The following is a 16,050-nucleotide window of genomic DNA, read 5'->3' on the forward strand; positions in this document are numbered from 1 at the left end:
ACCTGCGGGAATGATTAGAATTATGCGCAATACCCGCGCCGAAATTCGAGCCCTGGTTCTGGACAGGAAGGATAACTCTGGGAGTTGGAAGGGGTGTGATCGCGATTCTGGCTTCTCACATCGCGATACAGGATCGTGGACCTGAGTATCGCGATTTCGATTTTATATCGCGTATCGTTACAGCCCTACAAAGCACTGTATGACAAACAAAGTGCGGAATATAAAGACAAAAGCATAATAAAAACATAAAGCAAAGCATCAAACTGAGCCACTAAAATCCTGAAGTAAACTTTGAATCGCTCGGGAAAATCCCACAGCTCCTTGATAAGGAGGTGTAACTCTCATTCCTCTCTACGCAATCTCAGGATTGGATGAACCCAATATTTCCTCTTTCCATCATTTTAAGAAGAGAGAGGACAACAAAATCATCCTCCTGCTTGAAGACTCCATTTCGTATTTGTATTGTATTTTGTATTAACGGATTAATTAATACGCATCGAACTCAGTGTGCAAGGTTTCTGTGTCACAAAATATTAGGACTCAGAATGCAAGGATCTAAATTACAGAAATTCTCCATATCGCCAAATAGTTGTAAAGTTAAACAGCAGAAATAGAAACAATAAACAATGAACAAAGACGTGAATACAAATTTATAATGTTTGAGTACTGATGTACCAATTTATCTGAAACTAAAATACTGCTGTGAGCCTCACCCTCCATTGCGTTCGTTGAGTTTCTCCATGTACTGCGCAAGCACATCCACCACTTCGCTCTCGGACAGCTGCAAGTTTCCAGACACGTTACACCGAAGATCGTTCCAGTCAGAGCGCAATGTCTCAAAGTCCATGCTGTTGACGGAAAATGTCCTCTGCCAATTAATGGCCTCCTCTGCCCACCCAGGCCGAGGCTCCACATCCTCATAACTATATTCCGATAGGCCTCCGTCCTCCTCCGGTTCAGGGTCCGTGTCTGGCCGCTGCTGTTGGGACTCGGTGATCTCGGAAGTGTGCAAGTAGGAAGTGACGTGGAGAGGTTTGGTCGGAAGCACGTTCTCGGAGGAGTTATTGGATGGAGGGGTGGGAGCAGGAGGAGGTCGAGCAGTTGTGATGGGCCTCAGAGAATGATGGTGTTTTTCCCAGACGCCTCGTATCCTCCGCTCAAAACGGCTCGAGATTGCTGCTCTGTTTGGGGCCACGGGATTTTCCGCTGGCTTGCTGAAGTTGGGGCTAGCTGGAAAGACCTTGTTCTCCTGCAGAGGAGGCCGTGCAAATAACTGGGATGCACGTAGAGGTCCTTTGCTGAGCTTTGGTTTGGCACTGAGGTTCACCACCTTTGTGGTTTTGCCATTCTGATACAGGAAAACGCCAGGGAAGACCTCTCTAGGATGGCGTGAAACAGAGCTTTGCTTCTCCTTAGCTGGTCGAGGTCTTGTAACGTAAATTTTGTTGTCCTCCTTCTTGTGTTCCTTGTTGGTGTGGCTGTTTCCAGGATTGTGGCTGTTGTCATGAGCGTGGTTGTTAACTAGGGAAGGGACGGTGTGGGCAGGACTGCCGAGGATTTGCTTGGCTCGGCTGTTGAGAGCTACCAATGAGGATTTCGGCGGGAATAACAAAGCTGATCGGCTCATTTTGGGAGAACGATCTTCTGACCGAGCCTCTTTGAAGTCCTGGCGGTCTTTTTGAACCCAAGTGAGAGAACGACCTCGCACCACACTCTCACTTTTTGGTAACCCTACCTTAGCCTGATGGTCTAGAGTGTCTTGTTCTTCTACTGTGTCTTGATGTTGAGCCGCGACCACTTGCCTTGCACTTGTGAAAAAGTGCCTGTGCTCTCTCCTCAAAGCTGGGTTGTCTGACTCTACCTCATTTCTCTTGGGAAGCATTGTGGGAACAGGCTTATCAGAAGTGGTTACAGTGTGACTTGATTGGCTAGGTTGGACAGTCTTCTTTGCTGACTGAGTGCCAACAAGTTGTGCTTCATCATCAGGATCTGCCCCCTCTTCTTCTTCAAGAAAATCTAAAGCGAAACACCAAAAGCACTAATCAGATTTAGAATGAGGATCAAAACATAGATGGAGTAGATTGAGTCCATCAAAACCCCTAAAGCGTCACAGTTACAGTACCTCGTCCTGGATCGACATTTCATTCTGTAACACTAGGCAGTTTTGATTTATATGTTGTTTAATGTTTGATGATCACATTGTTTTACATGTGCATAAGAAATGATTCTATCACTTGTTTCTGCTTCTTCTTCACCTGTGTTTTGATCAGGAGAATCTGTACTCTTTCGTGGGGCGACAGTGGCTCAGTGGTTCATGTAGGTTGTCTACAAACCGGAAGGTTGGTGGTTCAATCCCCGGTTCCACCTGACCAAGTGTCGAAGTGTCCATGAGCAAGACACCTAACCCCAGCTGCTCCCGACGAGCTGGATGGCGCCTTGCATGGCTGACACCGCTGTCGGTGTATGAATGAGTGAGTGAATGGGTGAATGTGAGGCAATATGTAAAGCGCTTTGGTGGCCATTGGGTCTGTGAAAGCGCTATATAAATGCAGTCCATTTACCATTCAGAAGATGCATAATAGCTCCCCCAACCATATACTAGTGAAAAAATGGATTGTTGGAAAATTCTGTCAATGGTGGGGAAAGAGTTAATAATATTTTTTATTTTTATATAAGATTTTATTGAAAAATGCACAGAGCAATAATGTAATTATGATAAATTATACACTATTGTATTTACCAATGAGATATTAGCAAATGTGATTCATTTATTGGTACGCTGTACCCTTCTAGCACCAATTCACCATATCGTACTATGAGTCTATCTCTATTATTATCACTATACGATGAATAATTCCTATATCATGATATCACTGCTCTGAGTTTTAGTATTATTATAGTGTATTGCATTGTGTTTGTGTTTTAGTGTTATTATAGTCTATTGCATTACTTCTGTATTGTGTGATATTTTCTTAACATCGAGGTAAGTCTGTTATTTTGCATTAAAGTGGGTGATATTCGTATTATCAGAGGGGATATTTCCCATTAAACCATTAATCTAAGGCCTGGTTTCACAGACAAGGCTGCGATTAAGCCAGGATTAGGCCTTAGTTCAATTAGGACGTTTAAGTAGATTTTTATAAAAGTGCCTTAGAAAAAAAAACATTATTGGTGTGCATTTTGAGAGAAAACAATGGCACTGACAGATTTTAAGATATGCCAGTGCAATTTTGCTTAACAGCTCAAACAGGAATTAAGCCTTGTCTGTCAGACCGGGGGGGAAGTGTTGATTGTTTTGGTCTTGGTATGAATACATTTAGTCAGAAATTTGTTTAGCATTTTAATTTGGCTGTTGAAGTGACCAGGCCTTAACCCTTTGAAAATAAACACAACTCCAGCCATTCATTTAATTTGTGGCTCCAACCCAAGGCCATTATCTCCTGATGAATATGTCTGCCATGTTGTAATAAAGCAGCTTGTGACGGAACGATGCACTAATGAAGTGTTATTCCTCTTCTGGATCACTGATCACACACACATACAAACTCACCATCAGGATTAGGGAAGAAGAATGGCCTGTCATCTTCCTCCTCATCCATCTTCATGTATTTATAGAAGCCAAACCTGTTAGAGAAAGAGATGGAGAGAGAAAGATCAAGTCCATGAAAGAGAGAAATACAGTTTTTAGTTTTAGAGAACTAAATTTATTCATTTATTTTATGTTCGGAGCTCATCTCCGTCCATTTCATTTCAAGAAATCCAAATTAAAGTCAACATAAAAATAAAAAAACAACACCAACTTGCTTTCTTGATAAATATCCCTGCTGGTCTTAGTGTGCACATTATTATTTTTTTTTTTAATAAAAAATAGATTTCTAAATATTTCATTATATATATTTCGGTATGATTTTTTAGCAAAATATGATACATTTCTTTGTAACTGAAATTAATTTCTGCTGATGTAACTAAGACCTCATGGCCCCGGGAAAAAATTACAGCCTAACATCCAATCAAATCCTGATCAAGTTATTTCTAGCTGAATATTTTGTTCCACTTGTAAATAAGTTCCACAACAAAAGCTAAATGGGTTGAGAATGTCCTATAATATATATACTCTATATAATTAGAGCTGATCAGTCTTTGAATAGAATTAGCATTAGTGTCATTACAATCTATACACAAGCTTACTTCTCCAGATAGATGGGCGACTCTCTGTAGAAGCACTTGTTTTCTCTTTCCATGTGTGTGAGGCGGGTGAAGTCATTGGGATAGACAAAAGAAAGATAAACCTGCGGACAAAACACCAGGCATGATACCCTGATAATTAACTTGAAATGTCACTAGCTCACTAGTGATCAGTGGAGTATGTCTGTGTTCGGAACGGAATAGGTAACAACAGCATGGTGTGTTTGCTGCCTACTATTTTCTTCTTCTTAAATATCATGTGAAAGTAGTATGCAACAATAAACAACACTTTCATTATTCTGTATTTCTTGCTTAATTAAGCAGGTGGTATAGAGTTTTCCTCTCAGGAATCAAGAACAGTTATTTTGGACTCATTTTGTGTAAAATGTCTTAACTCTTGGCATTCAAATCACAAAATGAGTCAAGAAACAGACCTTTGATATTTCCTCCAGGTTCACTTATCGCAAATGGAAGGTCAGGTGAAGAACACTGCATTGTGAGATATAGTTCAGTCCACACAGTGTGCTTTGATTGAACATATAACCTTTTTTTTTTTTTTTTTTTTTTTGCAGATGCAAATGGTCAATCCATGCAAGCGTTGCAGAGTACTAATTAAAAGTAAAAAATGTAAAATAAAAATGTCTGCTCTCTCTCATATTGTGAAGTCTAATTCATGTTATTGACTCTTTTCATTCATTTAAATGAACTTATCCGGAAAAAAAGAAAGAAAAAATACAGTAAATTAAATACAGTATAATCAGCATGTTGGTAGGGTATACCATTCCAAACATCCCAAACACTGTGCTCGGCTTTTATTGTATGCCTGCAATTACATGTGCCAGCCAAAAGGGGTCAGTAATCACACAGGAAGTTTTAGTACACTGCAGCATCAAGTCAAAAAGGCAACAGGTGCAAGTAAATTGTTAGGCCTTTTCTGCTATAATATTTGGGATGTGTGTGTTAATGTGTGTGTTATACTCACAAACTGTAGGCCTTGATAGCGGGCAATAGGGAAGTCTTTGACCACATATGTTGGCGAGTAGAGACAGGAGGGCAATACATTTTCAAGATGAGCAGGGTCAATCATGGGGACTATGAAGAATATTGTGAGAGAGGCCGTTAAATATTACCAGAGGAACATTATCATATTAATTATTTATCATGCAGAATGCAAATATAAAACACAAAGAGTAGAAAGACAATTTAAGTGGACATAAACTCAAGAGCAACAAAGAAAGAGAGACAGAATAATCAAATAAACTGTGAGTAGAAAGGGGATCTGAAGAGAAAGAGAGAGGCTCACTGTTGTAGAAGGTGTCGCGGGGGTCCGGTTGCAGCATATCGGCGCCGTGCTGGCTGTGGGTGCGGGTCTCTGCTGGGACCGGCCCGTGGCTGGCCAGAGTCTGAGGAATGTGATCCACATGGTTCATCTTCAAACTGCTCTCATCTTTCACAAAGAGAAAAAAGGAGAATGATAAATGGGGATGAAATGCTATTGTTTATGAATAGGCACTATACAGAAAGACTGTTAAAGGCAGCATGGAACAAGAGTTTCTATTGACATAAAAGGAGGGGACAGGACATATCTAGAAACCAGGAATATCATAGAGAATCAGGGTTGGGCTGTTTGACTTGGGCCAGTAAACAATTACAAAGAGCTGTGGCAACTGTTTAGCAACCCCCGGAAAACCCTATTGCCTGTGTAATAATGCTTTAACCACCACCCAGAACACCCTAGAAAGCACCAATAATGCCATAGCAACCGCCTAACATCATAGCAACCACCGAGAACACCTAAAAACCTAGCAACACCCTACTGCTTAGCAACCCCTAAAAAGTGCAAATGCCTAACAACCAAGAACACCCTAGCAACGACCAAGAACACCCTAGCAACCATCTAACAACACCCTTACTGTCTAGCCATCCCCAGAAAACAATAGCAAGTGCATACCAATGCCATATAAACCACACATAACACACTAACAACCACTAACAGCAACTGCACTGCAACACCGTTTCATTTTCAGGCCCCCAACCACCAAGAACACCCTTGCTACCGTCAAAACACAATAATAACTACTTACTTACTGTATCTACACCCCCAAAAAAACACAGAAAGTGCCTAACAATGACCTGGAAATCACACAGAACATATTGACTACAACCTAACTCCCTAGCAACTGCATTGCCCATAACACCCTGGCAAATGCATACACCATTTGCTTAGCAATCCCCTGAAAAAAACAATAGCAATAGCAACTACCCAGAACACCCTAGCAACAATCTTACACCATCCTAGTAACCACCCGGGACAACCCCCTAGTAGCCACCCAGAACACCTTAATAATCACTTAGCAATATCCAGACAACCACCCAAAACCCTATAGGAACTGCCTAACAACACTAGCAACTACCTAAAAATGCCCTAGTAACCACCCAGAACACATAGAAAGCACCCATAATAACATAGCAACCGCCTAACACCATAACAACCACCTAAAACACCCTACTAAGTGCCTAGCAACACCCTACAGCTTAGAAACTCCTAGAAAACTGCAAATGCCTAACAATGGCCAAACAACCACCAAAAATACCCTAGCAACCATCTAACAACACCCTTACTGCATAGGCACCCCCAGAAAACAATAGCAAGTGCATAACAATGCCATAGAAACCACCCAGAACACACTAACAGCAACTGAACTGCAACACCATAGAAACCACCCCGAACACCCTGACAAGTGCTTCGCAACACTGTAATGCGTAGCAGCTCCCAGAAAACTCCCCAACCACCAAGAACACCCTAGCAACTGTCTAACAATACAATAATACCCCCCCCCCCCCCCCCCCACAACCCCCCACAAAAAAACAACAACAAAAAAACCCACAGCAAGTCCCTAAAAATGCCCTCGAACACAGAGACAGCCACCTAACACCCTGGTAAATGCGTACACCGTTTGCTTAGCAATCCCTTGAAAAAAAACTCTAGGTCTGCCATGCCATAGCAACTACCCAGAACAATCAAGCACCATTCTAACACCACCCTAGCAACCACTCAGGACACACTGGCAACTGCCTATCAATGCCCTAGAAGCCACCCACAACACTTTAACAATCACTTAGCAATGTCCAGACAACCACCCAGAACACTACAGGAACTGCCTAACAACACCCTAGCAACTGCTTAACAATCCCTTAGCAACCACCCAGAACTCACAAGAACCCACCTAATAACCACCCAGAACCCCCTGGCAACTGCTTATTAACACATTATTAACTATGCAGAACACCTTAACAAGCGCTTAGCAATGTCCATGCAACCACCCAAAACACTGTAGGAACTACATATCAGCACTCTATCAACTGCATAACAACGCCCTAGCAACCACCCAGAACTCTCAAGAACACACCTAACAACCCCCTGGCAACTGCTTATCACCATCCAGAACACCCTCACAATCGTGTAGTAAACACCTTGGCAACCATTCAGGAAACCTTTGACAAATTTACCTATGCCAATATGCAGTCTGTTAAGCTCAATGGTAATGCCTGGCTAATATGTGAGTCACTCCACATCAGAGACAACACAGCGTCCAGGTGACAAATGATGGTGCCACCCTTCAAAAGATGAAGACCCCTCCACACAAATGAGACAGGCTTTGATGTGCGCTTGAAACGTAAGAGAGAGCAGAGGTGGCTGTTGTCACACACTCCGCTCTTTAATGTGTGTGAGATGAACACTGTGAAGTGCTTAAGCTCTGTGTTTCGTTCAAAGGGAGTTCACATAAAGGTCAAAGAAACCAGCAGCTGAATCCAAACAAGAACCAAAGCGAAGAGGAACATACTCAAGTATTTAATATTACAAAACCACTAATGTAGTGAAACTTAACAACAAGAACGTTCCATTCCATTCAGGCCCTGGGCTATTTTAAAGCACCACAGCAGAACTAGGTGTTCAAAATATACATTTCTCACACATGCAAATTAAGCATATAGCCAGCGGTGGCATGCTCTATTTTGCAGAATTTTTTAGTTGCTCTTTTTCATACATCAAAAGGTCTTTGGTTGTCAATCCCAATCCACCCCCATCAGACAAACTATGAACGAGTTTCTTCATTATGTTGCATAAAATAAGCTTTGTACAATGTACAATACAATCACAATTCTAAAGGGAACTCGTTTCATAGTATTTGACACTTGATGCAAGAAAGCCCTTGTCAGGACTCAATTTTTCACACAAGGCATTCAAGCATAACTCTGAGTCTTTTAGGAGAACTGATGGCTTTCACCAGCCCTGTTGCCTAGAGACACATTTACCACAACCCTCCGCTTCCATCAGCGGCGTCTCTGAAGAACGAAATGTGCAAAAAGAAAAGAAACTGTTACATTAACAGTTCACAAGAAGTTTTAACAACCAAGAGGAAAGTTTTAGTGCTCACAAGCTTTCCTTTAAGCATCCTTCCTTTATCCTAAAATCCTAAATAAAAATGGACACAAATGAGAATTTGTATTTAGGCCCAGATTTACTAAACAGGTCAAATTAGCATGAGAAGAAAATCAAAGCACAGATGGGAGAGGAAAGTCTTGCTGGTGATCTGAGAGTGCGCAAAAAAACACAGACGCAGATCATTTCCATTATGACCGACGGAAATTAGCATAGCAGAGGCGATAATCAAGTGCGGCTAATCTACTAACAACACAGGCACACGTTAAAATTACGTGGCTTGGCAAACGATATGTTCGGATAACATCTTCCTCTGGCATTCCACATTAGGGTCCGTTTACACAACAACGATGTACTAAATACAGAAACCTTTTTCCTTTGCGTTTTCGCGTACAGACGACAACGTTGTCAAAACGATCCCCGTTCACACGCATCCGCGAAAAAGACAAAAAACGCTGTATTATTCATGCCAGGCCAGTAGGTGGTGATGTTACCTTGTAAAGAAAAATGACACGCATATAGACTGAACACGTAATACGCATGCGAATGACGTCACCGGTTTCACAAATAGCGTTTTTGTAGTTTACATGGAGATGAAATCTGCACTTTCAAACCCATTTTCAAAAGTTTTTTCGTTTTCAGGCCTGCAGAAAGCAGTTGTCGTGTAATGAACGGCCAAAACACATTAAAATGGTCAGTTTTTAGTTGAAAACGGCGTTGTGTAAACGGCCACTAAATGAACACGAGTGGAGAAAATGCTCACCCTTCTTGCATGCACTTCTTGTTCTCTTCAGTTTCTCCTCCAAGCAGCAACAACCACAGCATGTCAAGCGCAAAATGGGTAAATATATGCTTTTTATTTGTTAAATAATTTTATTTAAATAATCTCCTCCCATAAATGTTGCGTCTGAAAGGGAAACTCCTACAAATGCATTTGTAATAGGGTCAGCAGCAAAAATAGCTGTCCGTTGCTTTTTCATTGCTAATTTTTCACGGTGTGTTTTGACGGTAAATCCTGACAGTAGTTTTTTAATGCCAAAAGAGGGTTTGTGCTGGCTTAAGCTGTTAGTAAATCAGGCCCATAGAGTTTAAAACAAATGAATATGGTCATTTTATTAAGTATACTTAAAGGGATACTCCACTTTTTTTGGAAATAGGCTCATTTTACAACTCCCCCAGAGTTAAACTGTTGAGTTTTACCGTTTTTGAATCCATTCAGCCGATCTCCGGTTCTGGCGGTACCACTTTTAGCATAGCTTAGCATACATCACTGAAGTGGACAAGACCATTAGCATTTCTCAAAAAAAAATGACCAAAGAGTTTCGATATTTTTCCTATTTAAAACTTGACTCTTCTGTAGTTATATCGTGCACTAAGACCGACGGAAAATGTAAAGTTGCGATTTTCTAGGCTGATATGGCTAGGAACTATACTCTCATTCCTGCGTAATAATCAAGAAACTTCACTGCCGTACCATGAGAGCAGCAGGCGTAATGATATGACGCAGCGCCTGAAAATAGTTCCGTTGTGTTGACGGAAGGTGGCCTATTTTCAGGCGCTGCGTCATATCATTACGCCTGCTGCTCTCATGGTACGGCAGTAAAGTTTCTTGATTATTACGCAGGAATGAGAGTATAGTTCCTAGCCATATCAGCCTAGAAAATCGCAACTTTACATTTTCCGTCGGTCTTAGTCCACGATGTAACTACAGAAGAGTCAAGTTTTAAATAGGAAAAATATCGAAACTCTTTGGTCATTTTTGTTTTAGAAATGCTAATGGTCTTGTCCACTCCAATGATGTATGCTAAGCTATGCTAAAAGTGGTACCGCCAGAACCGGAGATCGGCTGAATGGATTCAAAAACGGTAAAACTCAACAGTTTAACTCTGGGGGAGTTGTAAAATGAGCCTATTTCCAAAAAAAGTGGAGTATCCCTTTAAGTCAGTTGGGCAGGGTTAGGTTTAGTTACATTTTTAAGTATACTTTATGTAGAAATTATGCTAATATCAATGTACTAGAAGTATACTTGTAAGATCAGTACTACTCAGCTTCGAGTCGTGGCCACATTAACAACTCGCAACTTTTAGATCGAGCCCATCAACATCCCCAAAGTCGTTTCCTCTTCCTGGGTCGACATGTCATTCGGTAACTTCAGTCAGATTTGAAATTATATGCGGTTTAATGTTTGATGATCGTGTTAATTTATATTTTCGTAAGCAATCTTCTATCACTTGTTTCTGCTTCTTCTTCACATGTGTTTTGATCCGGAGAGATGTGTAACAGCGCCCCCTACCGTATAACAGTGAAAACACCGTCAATGGCGGGGAAAGAGTAAAGAAGAAGACTAGCCTGCACAAAAATTCAGATACTCAGAATTAAGAACATATCTGTTTTCTTTATAAATCAATATTTTCAAACAATCTAAGCTTATAATACAATACTAATGTAATACTATGTGAAAAAAGTTTTTAACTGGTGAACTGGCCATTCGTTTCCCTGCCTTCGGCCGAGGGACTAGGATAGGCACGTCCGGATTTTGCTAAGTTAGATGCGTTCCTGGTCAACATATTTTGTTGATCCTGGAACAACATTCCTCTCCAAAAATCTTCTAAACCTAACCCTGCCCATAACCCATCCCTAGAGGAAAATGACAGGTGAACAACTGTAGAAGCACCTAACCCTGGTTCTGTGCCTAAACTTGACAAAAACTGTAAACTTGTCCCTCAAATCTGATTGGTTGATTGGAATGTTGTTCAAGGATCAACAAAGACGCAGGATCCAGGAACATGTTCACCTGGTGAAATCAGGTTCTGCGCTAGGATAATCATCCCTAAAATCCCACAAAGAACACATGGTTTGAAGAATAGATGGATAGTTCACATGTAGCTCTCTGACTTTAGATAGTTGACCTTGGTATCTTGGCAAATCTGAGCAAAGTTTGAGAAATTGCTGGGATGTCTTCTGAAATTCAAGAGGAGACGTGACATTATTTAGGTCTTTCTGTTTTTGTAATGAGAGCCACCTAAAAAGTAGGATACTTCTGCAATAGTCTCAATTTGCAGTACAGTTAATCTTAATAGCTTTCTAGGAGAAACAATTGAAATATTTTGGAGATCTCATTTGTAAATCTTTTTTCCAATTTGAATGTAAAATCTATAAGGCCAGAGTGTGTGTTTGGTGAACTGCTTTAAGCTCTGAAGACACTTCCAAAAGGCTAGCCTTGAAGGTCAGCATGATCACCATGGCAACGGTATGCTAGCTACGGATGTTAGCGCTACATGCCTGATCTCCCCTTGAGAGCAGGATCCGACCGAGTCTTTATAACCTTGCTCTTTTTCCTGTGCCCTTTCTCTCTTTGTCACAGCTCTAAGCACATTTTCAATTTTGCTTCACCTCAGGGCACTGCAACCAAAAAGTGTTAAAAGCAAATTACATCTACTAAACTCATCAATTTTGTGGTGAACTCAGTAGGACGCTATTAAAAGTCTCTGCACTTACAACTTTAGGGCACGGAAAACAACTTTAAAGTGTAATGCGGCTAATACATCTAGTCGCTTTAAGCCCGACGGGACGCACTGTACCTTCCCCTACACAAAGACCAGCGACTGGAAAGCCTCGGGCAGAAGAAGTCACTGTCATCAATCTCACTGATCCTGAAAAAGACACGTTCTTCCTTCTCGACAATTCTCGGAGACACCGTTATGTTTCATAAACAGTTCACAGTGAAACCTCTCGTGCACCTCAAAGAAAACCACCAAAGACTAAAGTTCAAGCTGTCACATCATCAAACTACTCAAAGCATGACGGTGTGGCGGCAGTTCGGTGGCTAGTCAATGCTGGTTAGTTTTGAAATTGGTGGAGTTTGCAAGAGAGGGAGGGTTACCTGTGTACAAGGAGATGTAGGCGGAGTCAATGACCTCATACTTGAGTCCTGGCAGGAAAGGGCGCCACTGTAATAAAGACAAAGAGGAAGAGTTAGAGAGAAAGTACATCGACTCAAGCCTAATATGGCACGGCCAACAGACCAGTCTTAGACTGCATGATACATATTTCACATCAATATGTGAATCTCGAATCTGACTGAAATCGGCAGTTTTATGGGAATCAAGGACATAGGTTTTCATCAGTCCACCAGGAAATAATGTTTTGTTTAGATACCGATATAAAACAAGTGCTTTTGTGGATGAATCAGTTACAGGATTTTATGAAGCTTATAAAGTTCATGCTGCGTCCCAATTCGCATACTATGCGTTCTAAATAGTATTCGAAATTAGAATTAGTGTGTCCCAAATCGTAGCATGATGAAATGCGTTTTCCAAACATACCCGGATGGTCTACTTTCCCGGTTAGAATCCAAAGTGCAGATCCATGCAAACTGTAGTGGCGTATACTGCCCACATTCGATTAGAACTACAAACACGAATAAAAAGTGTTAAAAACTACAAACATGGCGGATGTGCGAGTCCGTCGGTTAAGTGGAGAGGTTTAGATTTAGGGGTTTGAGTGATTCATAACCAGTATCTAACCTGACGAAAATATATTTATTCAAAGTTATCCACATTATATTTCATCTGCGGCAGTATTGTGAACTGTAAAAATACGTTCATCGTTATGCAAATTGCAAACACATGAGGAGAGTCTCCGCAAGAAATACCAACGACTAGCAGATCATCGTGCTACTACATTTCTCTCCAAAATGGTAGGAAATTCAATTAAATGTGAACGATTTTAACTGTGACAAGATGATTGACAGGGCAGCTTGAACAGTGAAAGGAAACCAAAGCGACAGAGCTGTTATGATGAAGTAATATGTCCCAAAGCTCTCCTACTACACACTCAAAAGTATGTACTTTTTCTTCACAAAAAGAGTACATACTTTAAGGGCACAGTAAGTAGGCCAATTGGGATGCATCATCAGTGTTTTGTAGGAGAAACCTGAGACAACGTGTTCCCATCTTCAGGCAGAACAGTTACTTTTGTTGAATTGTCCTATTTGTCTGAGCTTGTTTATACAGTTTTAATTTCTTTCTGCATTGTGGTGCTGCAAAATCAGCTATTTAGCTTACCAGGCTTAGATTCCATGTGTGGAACGATTTGAAATCATGCTATACTAAACTGTGCTCTAATAAAAAATGCTACTGGTAATGCTAATTGTCATGCTCAGAACCATTCAGCCTGGACCTTTTGTCCCGAGCTCGGACTTAGGGGGGGCCGGAAAGCCATCACGATTTCGATCTAGAGGAAATCCACCATGAGTTTGGGTCTGTTGCATCAGTCAGAGAGTCCCTTCTTGTCTAAGTGCATGGATTTTGGCCAGAAGAAGCTGCAAAGTGGACCTGACAGTCAAAAGTCTTTATGTTGGCAGTCAAAAGTCTGGCAACAAAAGACTAAAGAGAAACTGCAATAAGACACAAAGTTTCTGATGAAAGTATTGCACAAAGTGATGAAATCACCTCTCGACAAAGGACGTCTCTGTAAAATTATAACGTCAAGTTAAGGCCATCAAATCATCAAACCCTTTAGTGCCGGCATGTCAATGGCTGATCAAAGTGTTGAAATGGTGTAGACAGGAAAAGTATAGTGATTGAGTCCAATCCAGATGCAAAGACAAGTTTCCGACCTCACTGAAAGTGGAAATGTTGCACAACCGACACAATATCGTCACATTACAGTTGAGGCTAGTTAAAATATAAACTCTGATTACGATGGAAGAGATGGGATCGGTTGTCATTTTATCGCATCAAACGGTTTAGGACATGACGTAAAAGTTTGGAGAAAACAGAAAAATGGGAATCAAAATGGTCCATGTGGAATCATGCGTGTTGTATTGTCTACAAAAAAGAAAAAAACTATTGATGAACAATGAATGGAACTAAAGAAGATGGAGGGAAATCTACTGTTTATTCATCTACATTTCAAGCAAGGTCACCCTCACTAAACAGATTCACCTATCCAATCACAACACAACACACAGCAGGAAATGAGACACACACACACACATCAACAGTAGCTTCTTCAGCCGCACACTTACAAACCATCCGACAAGCTACAATTCTTTTAATGACGTTGTGCAATTACCATGTCACTTCTGCTTATGCTTGCTGTAATTAGGGGAGACAGCCCATTTTCCAAACACACACACACACACACACACACACACACACACACACACACACACACACACACACACACACACACACACACACACACACACACACACACACTCTTAACATTATTGAGGAACGACCAGTAAAGATGTATACATATGGGTAAATTTCGTGTCATATTTCTTTCCAAAATCTCTTTTTGACAACAATTAAGCACAATTTTACCCTCTAATTTTCATTCTAATTTTCATTATTATTTAATTATTAACATTTTTATGTCAACATAAATTAAAATACGCTCAATAAAAAAAAATTCAAGACAAAGGCGCTTCCGCTTCTTCAGGTCAAGCGTATGTGGGGAAACTCAGCCCTGTTTTATCATTTGTTTGTCGTAACAAGGGTAACGCAGGTATGATGTCACTGATAGGCGACACAATGACATTCTTGAAAACATAGGATAATGTAAGTACACAAGTCAACAAAACATATAACGCTGTTCTAGTGTTTTTTGGATATTTTAATATAAAAATCTTACATATTGTCCCTTTAAATAATATATTTTATTATCTTAAAATAATACAATTTCTTTCTTATCTTGAGCCAGAAAAGACTCTTGACTGGTTTTGTGAAATTCACACAAGCATAAATTTAGAAACTAGTCTAGAATAAAAGCATATAAAATATTAAGTCTAGAATAAAAAAAAGATATTTTATTAACAAAGTTCGGGAGGAACACGTTCAAATGATCTATCCAATCATCACGTCATTCCAACCAGCAGTCAGAAATCAGAAATCATCATGTCTAACCAATCAGAATGAGTGGAGGCCTATATATATATATATATATATATATATATATATATATACGCTGTCGACCCACCTGTTCCTCGACAGTTTTCAGCACCCCTCCACCACCCCGTCTCCTCACACTCACCTGGTTACTTTCCTAACCAGAAATACGGGGGGAATACTCTGGGTTCGGGCCAAAATACTGAGCTCAGATCCCTCTCCTCGGACAGCACGCCAAATACACACACTACTTTACTCTATCTGATTATTTGTAAGTGTGAACTCGTGAAATAAAGATTAAAGAGAATAAAGCACTCCAAGAGAGATAGAAACAGCACCCACTAATATCACTTGAAAGTATAATAAAACCCATTGGCAGTTATAAGCCTCTTCTTTGTGATAAATGTAGGTGTCTGGGTATGTGGACACTATAATCATTTCAGCTTTTAGAAAAGACAGAAAGATAGAGTGCATGAGAAAAATATGTGTTGTGGCTGAGAAAACAAAAAGGCTTTGTGCTTGTGT

At 40.6% G+C, this 16,050-nt stretch overlaps 1 protein-coding gene and 1 long non-coding RNA gene across 3 annotated transcripts in view; one reads left to right on the forward strand and one right to left on the reverse strand.

Moving 5' to 3' along the window:
- Positions 1–16,050, forward strand: part of LOC130086018 (uncharacterized) — a 76,743-nt gene that overhangs the window by 15,741 nt on the left and 44,952 nt on the right. The gene's annotated exons all lie outside the window — the stretch shown is intronic.
- The window catches only part of b4galnt4a (beta-1,4-N-acetyl-galactosaminyl transferase 4a), a 213,992-nt gene that overhangs the window by 14,544 nt on the left and 183,398 nt on the right, over positions 1–16,050 (reverse strand). For both annotated transcript variants that reach the window (XM_056252080.1, XM_056252079.1), the window contains exons 9-14: positions 12,513–12,579; positions 5,489–5,632; positions 5,168–5,277; positions 4,189–4,289; positions 3,551–3,624; positions 714–2,016 (exon numbers count right to left, since the gene is read on the reverse strand). In XM_056252080.1, coding sequence (XP_056108055.1) covers positions 714–2,016; positions 3,551–3,624; positions 4,189–4,289; positions 5,168–5,277; positions 5,489–5,632; positions 12,513–12,579 — 1,799 coding nt within the window. The remainder of the gene's footprint in view (positions 1–713; positions 2,017–3,550; positions 3,625–4,188; positions 4,290–5,167; positions 5,278–5,488; positions 5,633–12,512; positions 12,580–16,050) is intronic.

The sequence above is a fragment of the Rhinichthys klamathensis genome, unplaced genomic scaffold (genome assembly GCF_029890125.1).
Source record: "Rhinichthys klamathensis goyatoka isolate OS25496 unplaced genomic scaffold, OSU_Roscu_1.1 h1tg000092l_1, whole genome shotgun sequence".
NCBI lineage: Eukaryota > Metazoa > Chordata > Actinopteri > Cypriniformes > Leuciscidae > Rhinichthys > Rhinichthys klamathensis.